Source organism: Camellia sinensis, chromosome 10, assembly GCF_055761805.1.
Source record: "Camellia sinensis isolate YWXY chromosome 10, ASM5576180v1, whole genome shotgun sequence".
Lineage (NCBI taxonomy): Eukaryota > Viridiplantae > Streptophyta > Magnoliopsida > Ericales > Theaceae > Camellia > Camellia sinensis.
Genome location: NC_138970.1, coordinates 168119962 through 168139733, shown reverse-complemented (window position 1 = coordinate 168139733; position 19772 = coordinate 168119962). Strand labels below are relative to the sequence as shown.

The following is a 19772-nucleotide window of genomic DNA, read 5'->3' as shown; positions in this document are numbered from 1 at the left end:
CTTTTGTGGGTGTCCTCGACCGGGCATTGATGGCCGAGTCGAACATTGCAGCAGTGAAACAATCTGAAACACCAATAACTTAATGGCATGGAAAAAGGCAGGGTTTCAAATTCAAGAAAGGCAAGCACAACCCAGCCAACAAGAAACAGAATACGGGGTTGACAACTAGCCCCAGCCAAGGGAGTGGTTTCATACCACCCTGTCCTGAGTGTGGCAAGAAGCACAAGGGAGTCTGTTACAGAATATCTGGAGCATGTTACAGGTGTGGCAAGGTGGGCCACATGGTTAAAGACTGCCCCTCTGCTCCACAAGCCAGTGGTAAGGCTGCACCAAGCGCAGCAGCATCAAACGCTCCACCAAAGCCTAACCCTAAAGCTACCGGGAAAGAGCCCATGAGGCAAGGCCGAGTGTTCGCACTAGTACCGGGAGATGTGCAGAATACCGAGACCGTTGTGTCAGGTATTCTCTCTATCTGTACTCAAAATGCATATGTACTGATTGATTCGGGGTCTACGCATTCATATGTATCGCATGCCTTTTCACGAAAATTGAATAGACCCTTAGAAACTATGAACTATCTGCTAGCCGTATCATCACCCGTAGGGGGATCTATGACATGTGCTTATATGTACCCCGCATGTGAAATCATTGTTGGGGATATGCATCTGTTTATTGATTTACTGCCATTGAACATTGATCATTTTGACGTAATATTGGGGATGGATTGGTTACAAAAATATCATGCCACTATTGACTGTGTGACCAAGCAAGTTGTTTTCCGTCCACCTGGTCTGCCTGCATTTGTGTTTAATGGGAGTGGAGTAGTACCTCCTCCGTATTTGATTTCATCTGTGAAGGCTGTTAAACTGATTAGAAAGGGATGTAAAGGGTATCTGTGTTCTGTACTGACTGTGCCTATTGATGATAATACTAATGTGGATTGCATTCCTATAGTCAGAGAATTCCCAGACGTTTTTCCGGAAAATTTGCCAGGGGATTTGATTGACAGGGAGATCGAATTCACCGTGGATGTGATCCCCGGAACACAGCCAGTTTCGAAAGCTCCTTACAGAATGGCCCCAACCGAACTGAAAGAGTTGAAAGTACAACTGCAGGAACTGCTGGATAAGAAGTTTATCAGGCCCAGTACTTCACCCTGGGGTGCACCGGTTTTGTTTGTAAAGAAGAAAGATGGCTCACTGAGACTGTGCATTGACTACCGTGAACTGAATAAGGTAACTGTAAAGAATAAATACCCGTTACCGCGTATTGATGACCTGTTTGATCAGTTACAGGGTGCTAAAGTGTTTTCCAAGATTGATCTCAGATCGGGATACCATCAACTGAAGGTTAAACCAGGAGACATTGATAAAACTGCTTTTAGAACGAGGTATGGCCATTATGAATTTCTAGTTATGCCTTTTGGAGTCACGAACGCACCAGCTGCTTTTATGGACCTCATGAACAGAATTTTTAAACCGTACCTTGATGACTTTATTGTTGTATTTATCGATGACATATTGATTTACTCCAAAAGTGTAGAACAGCATGAACATCATCTGAGACTTGCCCTACAAACCCTAAGAGAACAGAAACTGTATGCTAAACTGTCTAAATGTGAATTTTGGCTTGACCATGTTATGTTTTTGGGGCATGTTGTTAGCAAAGATGGAATTTCTGTTGATCCGCAGAAAATTGAAGCTGTAGTGAACTGGCCTAGACCAACAAATGTGACTGAAGTCCGAAGCTTTTTGGGGTTGGCTGGATATTACAGAAGATTTGTCAAAGATTTCTCCAAAATTGCCCTACCGTTGACCCAACTGACACAAAAGGGGACATCATTTGACTGGACTGACCAAAGAGAATCTGCCTTCCAGGAGTTGAAAACTCGATTAGTGACTGCACCAGTTCTTACCTTACCTTCAGGTACGGATGGTTATACTGTATTTAGTGATGCTTCTCATAAGGGTTTAGGATGTGTTTTAATGCAGAATGGGAGAGTAATTGCCTATGCTTCCCGTCAACTGAGACCGCATGAAAAGAACTACCCGACCCATGATCTGGAACTTGCTGCAGTAGTATTTGCACTGAAAATCTGGCGTCACTATCTGTACGGGGTGACATGTGAAGTATACACCGACCATAAGAGTTTGAAATATTTCTTCACACAGAAAGAACTGAACATGAGACAGCGGAGATGGCTAGAACTGATTAAAGACTATGACCTACAGATATTGTACCATCCGGGAAAGGCCAATACTGTTGCCGATGCATTGAGCCGGAAATCGATTGGAAACTTAGCCTGTTTGCTTACAGGACAGAAAAAGTTGCTTTGTGACCTTGAAAAATCTGAAATAGAAATTGTTTTGAGAGAACAAGGTGGAACCTTAGCTGCTATTTCTGCTCAACCGGCGCTGATTGAGGAGATTAAAGAGAAACAGCAACTGGATGACTTCTTGAAGAAGATCATCGAAGAAAGAGAATCTAAGCCGAGACCGGGATTCAAATTTGAGAATAATGTACTGAAATTTCAAGAAAGACTGTGTGTACCAAATGATACTGAACTGAAAAGAAGAGTTCTGCAAGAAGGCCACAATTCGAAATTGTCTATCCATCCGGGGAACACGAAAATGTACCAAGATCTGAAACAGAATTTCTGGTGGCCGGGAATGAAGAAAGAAATTGCTGATTTTGTATCCAAATGTCTTTATTGCCAACAGGTCAAAGCTGAACATCAGCGACCTGCCGGATTATTGTAACCCCTACCCATACCAGAGTGGAAATGGGAGCATATCACGATGGATTTTATCGTCGGGTTACCTCGCTCCAGAAAAGGTATGAATTCAATTTGGGTTATTGTTGATAGACTAACCAAATCTGCTCACTTCTTACCTGTCAAGACGATTTATAATGCGGACAAATTGGCTGTTATTTATATTGATGAAATCGTAAGACTGCATGGAGTGCCTGTGTCTATTGTTTCTGACAGGGATTCGAAGTTTACATCGAGGTTTTGGCAAAGCCTACAAACTGCACTGGGTACTGAACTGAGACTGAGTAGTGTCTATCATCCTCAGACAGATGGCCAATCAGAAAGGACCATCCAAACTCTGGAGGATTTACTGAGAATGTGTATCCTTGATTTTCAGGGAGACTGGGAAAGTCATTTGCCCTTAGCTGAATTCGCCTACAACAACAGCTACCATTCGAGTATTGGTATGGCGCCTTTTGAGGCATTGTATGGCAGAAAATGTAGATCTCCAATTTGCTGGGCAGAAGTTGGAGATGGGCCTTTGCTTGGGCCCGAGATTGTGTATGAAACAACTGAAAAAGTGAAACTGATACAGCAAAGACTGAAAACTGCACAGAGTAGACAGAAAAGTTATGCAGATATCAGAAGACGGGACAGAGAGTATGAAGTGGGTGATCACGTTTTTGTGAAAGTGACACCAATGAAAGGCCAGACTCGTTTTGGAGTCAAAGGCAAGTTAGCACCAAGATACGTCGGACCGTATGAGATTATTGAGAAAATTAATCCGGTGGCGTATCAAGTTGCGCTCCCTCCTGAAATGGAGCATATGCATAACGTCTTCCACATTTCCATGTTGAGAGACTACCTCCGGGATCCCTTCCATGTGATTGAGCCTACTCGGATAGTGTTGAGTGATGACTACACTTACGAGGAACGGCCTATACAGATTGTAAACAGACGAATCAAGAAACTGAGGAACAAAGAGATCCCGTTAGTGAAAGTTGACTGGCAGAACCATGGTGGCGTGTATGCCACTTGGGAAAGGGAAGATGACATGGCTAAACGATATCCCGAACTGTTTCCACTGAATCATGTTTTCTTCCAGAATGAAGGTAACTCGAGTTTAGAGGACTAAACTCTTTTTAAGGAGGGGAGACTGTAACAACCCTCATACTGTTTACTGATTAAGGACTGATTGATTACCGATAATCACCGATTACTGCTAAACGGAACTGATAACTGACTGACTGAAATTAAAACTGAATTGACTGAGTATATGTTAGTTAATTGCATTCTATCTGTTTGATTGTCTGATTATCTGTTCATGTTTATATGTTTGAACTGCTAATTGAAGGCCTTATCGGCGGCCGAATTCGAAATCGATTAGTGTTCCGTGACCCTCATAATTTATGTGATTTTATAGTATAATTATCTGAAAACTGATTAGGTATGATTAAATTAGATTAAAATAAGCCAATTAAAGAGTTTGCCATATTTACCATTTTGCCACTATCTCATATACACACACTTGAGCCTTATACTTGAATCAAGACAACATTTCCTCAGCCATTTCCCCTCTCATTGCCGACCATAGAGAGAGTTAGGGAGGGAGAGAAGTGTTTTTGTTGATTTAGCTTGTGAATCTTGAAGAATTGAAGTGTATTTGCATATTTGAGCTCCCTCACTCCTAATTCTACAAGACTAAGGTAGGACATCCATCTTCTTGTTGCTGTTCTTGAGTTCATTCTTGCACGATTCATGTTAATTTGTAGAGCTAAGTCATGATTTGGTCCATAAATGATGGATTGAAGATCATTTCTTGCATGCATGTTGGTATTGTTGCATTTTGAGGTTGATTACGTGGACATTAGTGCATGCATGCTCATATTGTTGTTATAGACCATGTTTCCAACTGGTTTGAAAAGAAATGAGCTCATTTGAACAAGCTTTGAAGTTTTGATTTGGTCTAAATCCATGCATGTTTGCATGTTCTTCATATTTTTGAAAATGGGTTTGAATGAGGCTTTAATTGACTCACCTTTGGGGCTTGAATTCATAAATTGAGCTTTGAAACTTGTTATACATTGAATTTAATGATGTTTTCCAGAATTTGGGCCCAAGAGGTCGAGTTTGGAGTGATTGAATGCTTGGTTTGAGCTTGGGAGGCAAATCTGGAAATTCCAGATTTGGCTTCCTCGCTCGAGCGAAGGATTCCCCGCTCGAGCGAGCACCTTTGTCCAGGGCTCCGCTCGAGCGACCATCGAGCGACGATCGCGCGTAAAATTTCTGCATCCAGTACTTTTACTGTTTTGCAGACCGCTCGAGCGAAGGATTCCTCGCTCGAGCGAAGCCTTTGATTTTGGACTTACGCTCGAGCGGAGAAAGTCTCGCTCGAGCGAAGCCCCTATTTTCAGCAAAGTTTGCGAAATATTTTCCAAGTGTATTTTTGCATCCTCATCCCATCCTAGGCATTCTTAGGCCTAGTTTAAGGCATCTTGATGAGGATATCATTGTAGAACACACCAAGGCAAATTAGGGATTAAGTTATGAGATTTCCCGACTGTGTAGCTTAGTGTGTTCAATCTGTGAACTGTGTAGGGTTGGCAACTGGGGAGACACGCTCTAGCATACTATAGCCCAGAACTTTGTGAGTAACAATTGTGTAAAGATATGTTCAACTGATATCTTTTGAATACTGAACTGAACTGTTTACTGAACTGGTATTATTTACTGAATGAATGTATGTCCTTTATTTCTGAACTGTACTGTGGCATCCTTAGTACTTACTGTTTACTGTTACTGTTACTGCGACAGAATTCTCTGTCGGTTCCCTCGTGGAACCACTACTGTTTACTGACTGATGGCCATCATTACTGTTCGGTCTTTCAAGACCTACTGTTACTGTTATGCTAATGGATGTACCACATATGACTGTTTACTGTACTGAACAACTGAAATACTGATTGAATTGAACTGTTTTCATTACTGTAAGGACATTCATTCTAAACCCCTTTACCCTTTATGTTATTCACTGGGCTTTAGCTCACTGCTCATATATATATGTAGGTGTACAGGCACCAGACCGCAGCTAGAGGCGTCAGGGTTACTCCAGTTTTGTCAAGCCAGCCTTTGTGCCTCACTGCGAGGTTCCGAGTTGCCATGCTATGGCTTGGGGGTGTTTTATCCGTTTTTCCCCCTTCTGTACTGTTTTACTGTTTTGTATAGACCGTGCTGTTTTGTACAGACGGAATGTTTTCTGTACTGTTCTGTAGGGTTGGGTCCCTAGTTGAATGATTGTAAATATTGTGTATACTGTTCTGCACTGTTTATGTATAAATGTGTGAAAAGTCCTTTTGCATACAGAATGTCACAGCTCAATGGACACTATTTATTTACTGTATTGGCTTCCGCCAGGCCCTGTACTCTGTTTTACTGTATTTCTGTTAAGCAGGCCTTCGGTAATCTCGGATTACTGGCCGGTTACGGTGCTAAACCCATAGGGCCGGGTTTGGGTCCTGACATTATCTGCCACATAGCTAACTCCCTATCTAACAGGTATCTAAGTGCCACAGGGCCTAGACCAATATGAGTTCTTCGGTGGGCCTACTGTTGAGTTTCACCTACTAGATTATAACTAAATGATCGTTTGAGCCACCCAAGACAATTATGAGTTGGGCTGTCCTGGGCCATGTGAGTCGTGCCCATCAAGATCCATAACAGAAAATCTAATGTGTTGTTTAAGTAGTAAAGATTTTGTTCACCGTGTCATGTTCAAGATTTTGCTACTTTGTTTTACATAAAAGATATAAACAAGAGATGAAGAGAAAGGAAAATAATTTAATTAGAGATTAGAGAAGAGATATCAAATTGATTTGGTTTCATAAAAAAATGATGTATCGAATCAAATACAAAATGGAGTGGAGATCTCCATTTCATAAGTGTAATGATATGATGATTTTGATTTGATTATATATAGTATATATAAGTAACAAATTACATACATACAATATTGCTAATATCTTTTTAATAAAAAAAATGGTAAACCACCAAAAGAAAATCAATGAAATAGGAGAAGGAAGAAAGTCCAACTGTCCAAGATGGTGGAATATAGCCACTGAAAAGTTGGGAAAGGCTAGGGTTTTTTTTTTTTTTTTGAGTTGGCGGTAGAGGAGGAGGTTTGCAAGAGGGGGACGAGACTGGTGAGGCTGCAGTGGAAGAGGGGGTGCCAATGAGTGAGTTATTGGTGAAAGAAGGGGCTATGAATTGGTGATTGGAGGTGGCCATAGGTAATGGTTAGCAATGAAGTAAATTCATAGTTTGAAAAAAAATATGGATGCAATGAGAAGTTATAAGATTAGAGATGAGAATATAATTAGAGATGATGATATGAGTGTAATTAAGAGGCATATAAAGATATAGAATAAAATTTTTAAATTTTGAAGGGAAGTATAATTAAAAGATAGGTAGAAGAAGATAAATGTACTGTACATAGGTCATGTTGACTGCCGTATTGTTAGTGTGATTGAAAGCGAAGAAAACACGTGGGCTTGTTGAATTATTAGTTTGGTGTTTGATTGCGCGATAAGAAAAAAGGAATTGGAGATAGGGAACATGTCCAATCTAGTGTGTTGTTTTGCATTGTACTAAATTTTAAATAATTTTAATGCTGATATGAGAAATGAAAATAAAAGAAAATGGAGGGATTAAATAGTATCATGGGTAGTGTGATATTAGAATAATGAAAAAAAAATATTTAAAATAAAAAAATACAATTCATTTTAAATTTAAAAATATTAAAAAAAATACAATGCATACATATAGTAAATCCAATGCACATTAAAAAAAATATTTATAATAAAAAATATTTAACCTAAAAAAATAAATCCAAAAAAATTCGAAATACAACTCAAAATTCTTTTTAAAACTCAACTTAAAATTCATAACTCAAAATACAGCTATACACTCAAATCATGATTCTAAAACTAAACCAAATGAAGCTAAAATCTCTCCGGTGTTTTTTTTCTTCCAACAGTCAAAAATAATTATATCTTTTTATTTTATTCTAACAAAATATAACATCTTTTTTTTATTCAATCATTTACTACATATATATATATATATATATATATATATATATTGTTATAGTATAACTTATTTTCACAATCTTATCATCTATCTAATCCATAATCTCATAAAAAAATAAATTTAGCAATCAAATGTGGCGATATAGAAATTCTCATTAATGATATGTTAACATTAACAAAGGTCTCTTTTAAAATCCAACTTATTAATTTTTAAATTTTTTTAGATTATATCATTTTTTTTTGTATGTGTATATTTTTTTTAAAAAAACACAAAAAAATAAAAAATAAAAAATAAAAAAGATTTTTAACTTAATTTTCAAAATAGGGCCAAAAAAATCCCTAAAGGAGTAAGTGCAATTTCGAGAACTTAAAAAAAAAGATTATGCAATTATCATAAATATTTGGAAAAATTATATAAATAGTCTTTATAATTTACACGATGTGTCAATTTATTTTTTATTATTTTAATTTGCTCAATTTTGCTCTTTAAATTAACGGATTGTGTCATATTGATCTAATAAATAATGACCGTTAGGTTTGGTAGACAAAAACTCAAATGATGTGTCAATTTGATTTCTATCAAAATCAAGCAAATTAAAATTACATGAACCAAATAGACACATCATGTAAACTACAATGATCAAATTGATACATCTTTTGAGTTTTTGCCCACCAAACTTAACAACTGTTATTTATTGGACCAATATGATACAATCCGTTAAATTAAGGAATAGAATCAAACAAATTAAAACAGCAAAAAGTAAATTAACACATCATGTAAACTACGCGAACCATTTATATAATTTACCCTAAATATTCTGTGTTCAAACAGGGCTATGCTACAGACCCCCAGCTGGGGGCACCCCCAGTGACCCCAGTGACAGGTGGCACACTGCCATTGGGTGGACTTCAAATAAAAAAAAAAAAAAAAAAATTTCAGCCTACCAGGGGCGACCCCCAGTGACCCCCACTGAGGGTGTGAGGCATTTTTCGTTCAAAAATTGCCTCTGACAAAGTGGAAAAACCAACTTCCTAATCCGGAGTTGAGATCTTCTCATTGATCTCTCCCTTTGTCTCTCTACGTACAACCGTGGAGATATATATCCAATAGTCCATATTTAACTGTTTTAATTTGTTTTAATTTTATTTATTTATTTATTTTGAAATATTCAGATCCCAAAACCCTAATTGATAGCCCTATCATTTTATATTTGTACTTTGACATATTAAAAAAAAAAAAACAAATAAAGACACCAACGCGTGTTTCCTCAGCAGATTCTCTCTATCCTTCAATTATTCTCTCTCTCTCTCTCTCTCTCTCTTCGCCACCGTCTATATATACCCCAACTGGAGGCGATCGTGTGGTCTCCCTTCGGTTCACCTGAAAAGCATCCATACACACACGTACCCCTCTCCGTTTTTAGGGTTTTTGGAGAGAGAAATTATAGAGAGAGAGAGAGAGAGAGGGAGAGACGATGACGGAGGAGGGGGGAGCTGTGAAGAGGCCGAGAGAAGACGAAGAAAACGGAGTCTCTGTTTCTGTAGATATGGAGGACATCAATAACAATAATAGCAGCAATAAAGAGACCGGTTATATATCTTCTGTTATACCTGGGTGGTTCTCTGAGATTAGCCCAATGTGGCCTGGTTTGTTTCCTTTGCATACATGAATTATATCTACTATATATTGTCTGTAGATTGAGATTGTTATTCAAGGTCTTTGCTTTTTGTGTTTGATTTGAGAGTATAGTTTAGTTTCCTATATGGGTCCGTATGAATGTATGTATGATTTTAGCTATGATTATTTGATTGTTTGTTAAAAAAAAAATATAAAAAAAAATATCTGTTACCATTTGTATTCAAATTACTGTTTTTTGGATTTGTTTTAGGGTTTTTAGGTTCCTTCTAGTAATTACATCAACACTTTTGAAGATTCATGAGGTGAAAGAAAGGAAGGGAAAGAAAATTATATGTTTTGTTGAAGCTAAATTCAGTTTGACTACAAGTGAATGATTGGGTTTGAGAGATTTGTTGGAAGTGAAAATTGAATATATTGTGAATAATATTTATTTTGGAAGGTGGGTTTTGTTTTGTGGGAATTTAAATTTTATTAGATACAAAATATACAAATTTATAATAAAGAATATAATAGAACAGAGGGACTGATCCCTTACACCAAAACAAACTTACCAGCCAAAGAAAATGTTCAACAATGGGCTTTTGAAAGACTGCATTAAGTTAAGTAAACAGTGAATTATTATTCTAACAAGAGGAACAAACTGGAGTCGGTATTGTGTTGTTAATTCCATTGCTTGAATAAGATACCTTTAGCACTGACTATGGTCGGTGGATTTGTCCTGGAAGTATTAACATTTATGTTATTATTATTTAATATGTTCACTTTAGCCCAATGTTAAGTGGTTTGTTGGTTTGAATACTACGCAGCACTAGACAGCCATTTATTCTATTAATATTATTATGAAAGAGTTGCTAAGTTAGTCATAACTATTTTATTATCCTTATCAGGATTTTAGTGTTCCTTCTTTTCTTTTAAAATAGTTTGTTTTTTGGTCTATTTATGTCTTTATGACATGATTTTATTTGTGAAAATTATTTCTGAATGAATACAGGAGAAGCACATTCATTGAAGGTGGAAAAGATTTTATTTCAGGGGAAATCTGAATACCAGAATGTCATGGTCTTTCAGGTATTTGATATTGTAGAACTTAAAATTTTATTTTGCATTCATGCTTGTAAAAAGTAATTTCATTCACTTCTATACTAATTATGGGTGGCATATTGTGTGATGCTGGACGTGTTTGACATAATTGCTTCTTATTGCACTGCTGCAGTCTTCGACATATGGAAAGGTTCTTGTTTTGGACGGTGTGATTCAACTGACAGAGAGGGATGAATGCGCATATCAAGAAATGATTACCCATCTTCCACTGTGTTCGATTCCTAACCCAAAGAAGGTCTTTTCATCCTTTTAGAATTAATTAATTAATAATGCCAAGGCATATGGGTGACTGCATCTTCTTTCAGTAACTATTGTGGATTTAATTTAAGTGGTTCATATGTATATTATATATTTATATATATATTTTTTTTTCTAGTGGAACTTTAAGCCTAAATGGAGGTTCTTATATTGGGTAATTATAATTTGGTAAGCAAGTTCTGAACTTATGCATGCAGGGGACAAGGGTAAACTCAAGTAAAATTTTGAGAGGTTTATTCATAATTTTGATCTAAGATTTATTGTTTAAACCTGGAATTGATTAATGAGGTCCATTGGAATACTTAGCTACACAACTGGAATTCTTTTGTTGTTTTGTCATTCCAAGGCTAGTTATGTTTGTAAATTTAGTCTATTAGTTAAGAATACAGTCTAAATTGAGCATGTAGTGCTGCTTTACCCCCCGTCATGCTGTTACAACTGTTCAAATTATATTGAAGCTTTGTCACAGAAACTAATAAGCACACATTATATAATTACAGTTACTGGTTTAATTTCTTTCCTTTTTTTGCCTTCTATTTTTGGCGCTTACCCTTGTTTCATGTGTCAGGTTTTGGTTATTGGAGGAGGAGATGGTGGTGTTTTGCGTGAAGTGTCTCGCCATTCTTCTGTTGAGCACGTAGATATTTGTGAAATTGATAAAATGGTTGTTGATGTGAGTGATAAAAGATTTGGTTACTATATTTTTCTTTTGGCTTCAGTTAGTTGTATGTTCTATTACTTTCAGATAGCAATTTATGTTCATCTCTGTAACCAAAAAAAAACTGTTTATATATGTTTTCTTTAGACACAAACAGAGATTTGCCTCCAACTGAGATTAGCTTTTGTGGGTTTAGCTATTTGAGTTTTTTGGATTAATGTATTTGTCAATTTTGGACATGATTGCAACATAATTCGTTGTTTTGATTATCTTCTAGGTTTCTAAACAATTTTTCCCTGATGTTGCTGTTGGATATGAGGATCCCCGTGTAGCACTCCATATTGGTGATGGTATGGTCCTTTTTTTTTGTACTTCTTGTTGTCAACATGGTCATCCTTTCTTTCTTTAAGCTATGCCTTAATGGGTTTTATCTCCTACGCAGGAGTTGCCTTTTTGAAAGCTGTTCCTGCAGGAACTTATGATGCTGTTATAGTGGACTCTTCTGATCCAATTGGTAATAATATCTTTGCATGCAATTGATTCCTTAATTGCATTCAATTGATTTTTCAGTTTATTCAATTGCTTCCTCCTTATATTCCTTAAATTGGTTATAAAACCGTCTTTGTATGCAATTGCTACCTTTCTTATGTTCATCTGAAACCTATACCTTTTTTATTTTTTAAGTTCTGAAGTTGTGTTATATGTTAACCAGGTCCCGCACAAGAGCTTTTTGAAAAGCCCTTCTTTGAGTTGGTGGCAAAGGCTCTTCGTCCTGGAGGGGTTTTGTGCACTCAAGCTGAAAGCATATGGCTTCACATGCACATAATCGAAGATATTGTTGTGAACTGCCGCCAGATATTCAAAGGCTCTGTTAACTATGCATGGACAACAGTTCCTACATACCCAAGGTATGCACTTCAACACTACCTCCCCTCTCTCTCCACAATTTGCATGTTTGCTTGCAAGCATGGGTTATGTGCAAGGGGCAGCTGTAGGACTGCAATTTTCTAAAGTTGGTTTGTATGCCATTTGGGCACCCTGTTTTCAATTGTTTTTTCTATGGGCCTATTCGGTGTAACTTTTCCTAAGCTATAAGTTGATAATCGTAAAGTAAAAACTAAAAGTGCCCCTTCCTCATCTTCTAGATTATCAGGTTTTTTTTTCTTTTTTTTTTCCAGCTTATTTAAACTATTTCTGCCTCATAAGCTATAAACAAAGCTCCACCAAACACTCTAGCACAAAATCCCAAAAAAAGAAGCTATAAGCAGCAGTACAAGCTGCACCAAACAGCACCTAATGTCCTTAACTCTCTTACTAACAAGGGGGCATTTCCATTATGTAAACTGAAACCCTGCTGTTTTTGTTATTGTTATTATTGTTGTTTTTTGGGTTAGATGCTTTTTTTTTTTAACATATATATTTTAAATCGTGTAATGTAATTGACATTTGATTGGAAATTTAACTTGCATAGCTGCATGTTATTATTGGTGATTTTTTAATTTCAGTGGGGTGATTGGTTTCATGCTTTGCTCTACTGAGGGGCCGGCTGTGGATTTCAAGCATCCTGTCAACCCAGTAGATGCTGATGAGAGCCATTGCAAATCAAAAGGGCCCTTAAAGTTCTACAATAAAGAGGTGTGGTTCTGCCCAGTCCAGTGAATTTATCTTTACATTTATATGCATGGTTTCATTTATTTATTTGAGTTTGTTCTTTTTGTTTTCCCAATTTTCGGATTATTTTCCTTCTCAGATTCATGCAGCAGCTTTTTGTTTGCCATCTTTTGCCAAGAAGGTGATTGAATCCAAATCTAAATGAGAGAATTTTTTTGGAGGATTTGAGGATCAGGATTTAACTGTTGTAGAGCTCCCGGCTTTCACCTCACTGAAACGGTCCTTCTAGCGAAGGATCTAGAATAAGTTGAGGGTTGAATTTCATGCTCTGAGTAGGCCGCCCTGTCTTATTTTTGGTGAGTTGATTTAGTTAATCATAGTAGGGATGATCTCCTTTTTCTTATGTTTGGTACTTGAAAAAGTGTTTGCTGGTTAGCATTTAATTGCATTGACAGTTAATTATTACAAATATTTTTTTTAATAGATGGTACATTTGTCAAATAGAATTTTTAATACTTTTATGTCCTAAATTATCATAATTTTTTTTTTTTTTCGTTCTTAAACTATGAATTTTGTTTATTGTCTCTAGAGTTTCTTATTTCAGTTCATGAGGTTCATTAGAGACAAACAAAATAATAATAGTTGAAGTTTGATTTGATTGGTAAGAAAAGACAACCAAACATACAGACTTTTTTTTTTTAATATTTTGAACAAACTACACCCCACAAATCAATTTGATGGGTGTTTGCTTTGGTTAAATTGTTCAAATTTTGGACAGATTTTTTTTATCATTAAATTAGGTTTTAACGATTACTAATCGTTTCTAATTGGATTACATGAACTGAAATTAGAAATTTTAATAATTAAATAGATGAAATTGATAGTTTGTGGCTGAAATAGAAGTGAAATAGAAAAAATGGTGATAGATTAATGGATAAAAGTGAAATGAACCCTTAATATATTATTATTATTATTATTATATTCTTTTAGCAGTGTACCAAACTAGTGTCGTGTAATGCACCATGCTAAGAGTGGGTGGGGTGAAATTGAAAGGTGTTTGTCAGATGGAGTTTGACCCATACTAGTTGGGCATAAAGAGGATCTGTCTTTTTGGGTGGGGCTTTTAGTGAATTATGCATGCAAACTATTGTAATGTGCAATGCACCAAACTAATTTAGGGCATGCAAAGTGAAAGTATACTTTTGACCTAGATGTACGGCATGGAGGATCTCTCTAACTTTTCTTGTTGCCCCCTCTACTTTTCCTTCAATAAGAGACTTGAGATTACTGTCCTTTGCACCAAAAGCATCACAAATGAGTCAGTCATTAGATATTGACATGCAAAGATTGGCACAAAGAAAAGTTCGAAGATCATGAACAATTCCTGCCGAAAAGAGGAAAGAGAAACAATGCGACGTACTCAGAAAGTGATCAAAATTTGAGATGCGTATTGGTTTGGAAAATTGAAACTGTTTATATATAACAGAAACAATAAATTACAAAAAATTGAAACTGTTTATATATAACAGAAACAATAAATTACAAAAAATTGTAAATTTATAGAACTCGCAGATGATTAAAAAATTGAAATTGTTATATATAACAAATGTAGTAAATTACAAAAAATTATAGACTTGTAGAACTTAGCGATAGATCGAGGTTAGCATTTGACACCACTAACTTTAGACATAATTTGACTCTCGCATTGTTCTTTTTAGACATGCTTCTCAAGATATAATGATCTAAGTCACACTGAAGCAACACTATAGTCTATGAGCCTTTAAGGCTTCTGGTTTTGTTTTCTCATCAATCATCTCTTGTGAACTATTTCTATCCCGAACCATTGCCTCTGCATCGACAACCTCCTCTCCACCGACCTCCAGAGTCTGCTCTTTGCTATCATAAAAGTAAATCATGATAGCCGCCTGCTTGATCATATTTCCCCACATTTCCCCATCCAAAGCAAGCTCACCGGCACGACCACCCGTCCCACACTCTTGGAGCAGCCAGAAACAAGGCATAGTGACCGTAAACCAAATCCCCAAACAAAGAAAGCAAGCATAAAAAAAGAGTCCATGTCTCTTGCTATCTCTTCTGAAGTAATCTGAGAGTGCAATTGCTTCGGCCCAATTAATCCTTTCCAAAACAGAAATCACCATACGCATGTTGCACAGTGCACACACTTCCAAGTACTTTCCTAGTACTGCTGCAAAAACAGCTGCGAAGGCTACAACAAAGAAATAGCCATAGAAAATGTTTCTTGAAATGAAGTAGTAGAGTGTCACCAACAATGTCAATCCAAGTATTGTACTAGTTGACAAGTAGAGAACATGGATTGATGTTATAAAAGGAGCTTTGAACCTTGCTTCCTTGATAGACCTCTGCCCTATCTCTCTGTTTGGCAACAGTTAAAAAATTCACATCTTTTTTTCCAACTTTTTTTAGTTTTAAAATTTGCATTAGAAGTTCTCTCTTCAAGGCTGTTTGTCTAGAAGAATTTAAAAAGTAAAAAAAAACCACTAAAGACGATAAAATCTGTCTTTTCAAGGCTGTTTAGTCTAGAAGAATTTAAAAAGTAAAAAAAAAAAAATACTAAAGACAATAAAGTCTTTTTCTTCTTCTTTTTCTTCTTTTTTTTTTAAACTTTTTCGAGCCTGTCTAGTCTAGTAAAAATAATTATAAATTTTTTTTTTGCCAAACCTGAGTGTCAACGGTGTCTCTCCACTATATAGCTTTGATGTTAAATCAACAGTGACAAACATGGTGAAGAGTTCTAGGAGATGAAGAGGGAATAGATAGAGAAAACCCAGTTGAATCAACTTAAAACCAAAGTACCTTAACAACCAACCTTGTATGTAGGTTGGTACTGGCCAATTATAGTAGAAGTACCTGAATAGCATTTTTGAGGCTTCAACAAGTGTTCTTTGAAAGATTAGTTCATTGAAAACCATGGTGATGAGAAGTGGGAGAGAGGTTAAGAAGATGAAGATTGTGAAATTGGTGTTTTGGTTTGAGATTTTTAAGGCCTTTTTGAGTATGCCAGATACCTCCATCTTCTCCTTCAGGAGGGCGTGGTTGTCAAAGACCTCCTTCTCCTCCTCCTCGTTTCTAAGCTCTATAGGTATGGTGGGTTCTTGAGAAAGAGAAAGTCTTCTCATGGATGTTGTGTTATTGGAGGTATTAATGATGAAGAAGACTCTGATTTGCCTTGTCCATTAGTTTTTGGATGCTTTTTGCTTGGCTTCATTGTTTTCAACTCTCTTTTTTTCAGTTACTCCATAAAGGAGACATAAGCATATGAAGTATGTTTTATGTTTTGTGAGTCTTACACTCATATTAAAAATTATCTATTCTTAGGAGATATTTCGGAAGTTCATTTGTTTATTTTTTATATTTTAATTTACAATCGACATGAGGGGGAGTAGGAAAAAAAGAAGCCACGACAGTAGAGAAATTATCTAATAGGTGTAATTTATAACTTTCTTTTAATAGTAAGGGGACACATGATCACTTTGTCTTTTATTTTTCAGACAAAACGATCATGTATTTTCTTATTATTTAATGGACAAATGATTACATGATAGTTTTTTGTATGTAACAATGAGATTCGAATCCAAACATGACCCATGTGGTAAGAAAACACCTTACTACCAAGACAATTTCATGATATTTGTCTTGAGAGAGGTTTGCAAGAGGGAGAGTGTTGACACGTTGAGTCATAATAGCCAACTTTGGTCATGATTCAAATTGGGCTTTCTTGGATTGGGTTCATTCCACCCCAAGATGTAACCTTTTTCAAAAGCATGGATTTCAAATAAACTTCAATCCATTTTAACCTTGTAGACCTAGCCCATTTCTTGGACACTTCTTGAAATTTCTTTACGAGAGCTAATAAGAAAAGAAGGCAAGAAATGGACAAAGTGAATGGGTTGCGTTACTTCACAAAAATTGACTAGTAGAAAGGTGGGTCTAACCTACCACCATCAATAATCAACCATGTGCGATGAGATTTCTTTTGCTTTCATCATAGACTCATTTGTAAATTTATTATTCTTATATATGAAAAATGCTAAAACTAGTCTTATAGGACTTTTGTTAGTGGTTAAAAAATATGTAAAAAATGTATTAAGATACGTAAAAGTATGTTAGAATCTATAAAAAAATATAATGGGATTGTAAATTTTTTTACCAGTTGTGGTGCTTATCGACAACTCTTAAAATTATCATTAGTAGAATACATTATATATTATAGATCTGTTAATATTTTTAATCTCAATACACTATTTTACATATTACAAAATATTTTTATATATTTCATACATTTTAATATTGACAACAGGTTTAAAAATTATTTTTTACAATTTTTTTATTATTACTATTATTATGATTATTATTATTGTATGCTTCAATTCTTCGTTTTGACTTATTCTTAGGTAATATGTTGTATTTTCGTCTAATATATAATAGATAATTATTGGGTCAAAGTTTTGGAATAGTCTCAACAAAGAATAAGAAATGAAATATTTTTTCCTATTCATCCATCCTTTAAAATTCGATAATACTTTAAATATAAAACTAAAATTGTGTAATTCGTATCCTTTTCAAAAATTTCATAAATGACTTTTTTAAATTTTTTTTTTTATAAATCAAAATGGATAAACATATGATATAAACTACTTCAATTAATTTAACAAGTATAACATAACTCGTTAGAGAGTGTTTGGCATGATCTATATTATTATATATTTTTTAATCTTTTTTAGATCACATCATCTCTCTACTTTTTTACATATCTTTTAAAAAGTTAAAAAAATACACTTATTTAGATTATTCTGGACAATCTTTTTGTGAGAGAGAGAGAGAGAGAGAGAGGGAGGGGGGAGGGAGGGGAGGAGGAAGAAATGAAGGGGAAAGAGAAAAAGAAGGGAGATTGACAATCGATTAACATGAGAGAGAAAGAGGGGAGAGGGTTGTCAATTTTTTTTACATAACACACATTCTAGCTACATTTTTGAAGTATTTATTAATTTGAGTATTTTTTCACTCCAATTAATAAATACTCAAAACAAACAATTATGTTTTACTTTTATCAATTAGTAAATAGGCACACAATACTCTAATGAAGTGATTTTTGTAATTTTTACTTGCTATTAACTTTACTTATCAAATAATATAATCATACTTATCATTGAATTTAATGGTGCTTATTACGTATACGCCGTAACAATCTATTTATATTTCAAATCAATCTTACTCATCATTAATGTACTGAAGTGATTTTTGTAGTTTTAATTTATTTTTTAAAGTATGATCCTTGAATTTGGAATCATAGTTGGAGCCAAACCATCCCAATGGTGTCAAACTTGATGTCATAAGACAATGACTATATGGGAAAAAAAAGCAAGTCGGCACTGAAAAATTTAGGTAAAGGATATATTAAGGACCCCACAGAGCAAAGCACTCATTATTTTTAGGTACACACAATCAAAAACCTCTTATGGTATACTAATCTTCAATCTATCACACTCAAAATTTAGGTACACACTGTATTGGTCACTAATTATATAGTACTAACTAGTTTTTATCAGTTTAATAATCATTTAGACATGGTCAAATCATCAATCTACCATATCTCAATGGGCCCCTAATTTAAAAGGAAAATAAAATTAGAGCAACTATCCAATCATTATGGTCCTTCCACTTATGTCATAAATAAAATATCATGAGCATGAATAGCTTGATCTTGATTTGTCTACATGAAAAGCAACAAAAGTCTCAAATTTCAATATCAATCCATTTGAGATCACAAAGTGGATAAGTTTGTAGGAAAGATGGAAATTTATAAGAGTGTTCAGTATCTGCCGACTACATAAAATTTAAATTATAAATTATAAAAGGTATTTAGGTACTTATAAGATAAGTTCTTTCAATTTTTGATAATTTCTATTTCATATTTGTAATTGAAACTTTTCATTACCTATCTAATGGCTATCTGCTTATTATAATAATCTAACTTCATTAATTAACATCTTGTAATATAGTTAAAAAAAATAAAAGAAAAATTAAATACATGATGCTCTCAATAAATTAAAAATTATAAAAGTGTTACATAATTTTTGAATTACCTAACAAAAATGAGTTAGTATTATCCTGGTTATAACTTTTCCTGTTACGTCATTGGTTAAAATTAGCACAAGAATAATGTCACGTGAATATTTATCAATAGAAGTCAAAAAATGAAGACATATCCTAATATCACACTTTAACTTGATACAATTTTTTTTTTTTTTTTTTTTTTTGAAGAATCACCTTCTCTCAAACAACCAAAGTGGATTAGACGTCCAGTGGGGTCTATAGAGTCTACCATAAAATTTCACTTCGAGAATCTCGACCGTTTATCTTTTGAGTTGTGTGTAGATTATTTACATAAAAATTAAATTAATCTGGTAATCGTATTTACATAATTTTATAATATTTATCTTAAAAAATAAGAGACATTTATTCATAAATCTCTCTTCAACTATTTATATTCTACTTAATTCAAATTAACTTCTTTTGTTCTAATAAATCTCATAGGTGATATAGTTTTTAAAATACCCTTAATAATAATAGGGCAGAACGAGTATTAATGTTTACATTGATATTGTGAACGTTCAAATTTATTTACCA

The 19772-nt window shown here is 34.9% G+C and overlaps 2 protein-coding genes across 2 annotated transcripts; one reads left to right on the top strand and one right to left on the bottom strand.

The window, feature by feature from the left end:
• The first annotated feature begins 8876 nt into the window (after nucleotides 1-8876).
• Nucleotides 8877-13604, top strand: SPDS1 (spermidine synthase). The gene is made up of 9 exons (XM_028216381.2): nucleotides 8877-9483; nucleotides 10467-10543; nucleotides 10689-10811; nucleotides 11403-11507; nucleotides 11770-11842; nucleotides 11935-12006; nucleotides 12205-12400; nucleotides 12998-13127; nucleotides 13243-13604. Exons 1-9 carry the CDS (start codon nucleotides 9312-9314, stop codon nucleotides 13306-13308), a joined length of 1014 nt encoding a protein of 337 aa, XP_028072182.2. The 5' UTR covers nucleotides 8877-9311; the 3' UTR covers nucleotides 13309-13604.
• A 1262-nt stretch (nucleotides 13605-14866) lies between these two features.
• On the bottom strand, nucleotides 14867-16261 carry LOC145800852 (uncharacterized). The gene is made up of 2 exons (XM_082890600.1): nucleotides 15804-16261; nucleotides 14867-15497 (listed from the first exon to the last, which is right to left on the bottom strand). The coding sequence occupies exons 1-2, from the start codon at nucleotides 16259-16261 to the stop codon at nucleotides 14867-14869; spliced, it is 1089 nt and encodes a 362-aa protein (XP_082746726.1).
• Nucleotides 16262-19772: the final 3511 nt, after the last annotated feature.

Bases quoted from the DNA above. Each gene is read 5' to 3' on its own strand.
- LOC145800852 (XM_082890600.1), bottom strand. From the start codon at position 16,261: ATGAGAAGACTTTCTCTTTCTCAAGAACCCACCATACCTATAGAGCTT. The intron at 15,498-15,803 runs GTTTGGCAAAAA...GTTGCCAAACAG, and splicing joins GAGACACCGTTGACACTCAG to AGAGATAGGGCAGAGGTCTA.
- SPDS1 (XM_028216381.2), top strand. From the start codon at position 9,312: ATGACGGAGGAGGGGGGAGCTGTGAAGAGGCCGAGAGAAGACGAAGAA. The intron at 11,508-11,769 runs GTGAGTGATAAA...ATTATCTTCTAG, and splicing joins TTGATAAAATGGTTGTTGAT to GTTTCTAAACAATTTTTCCC. The intron at 13,128-13,242 runs GTGTGGTTCTGC...TTTCCTTCTCAG, and splicing joins TAAAGTTCTACAATAAAGAG to ATTCATGCAGCAGCTTTTTG.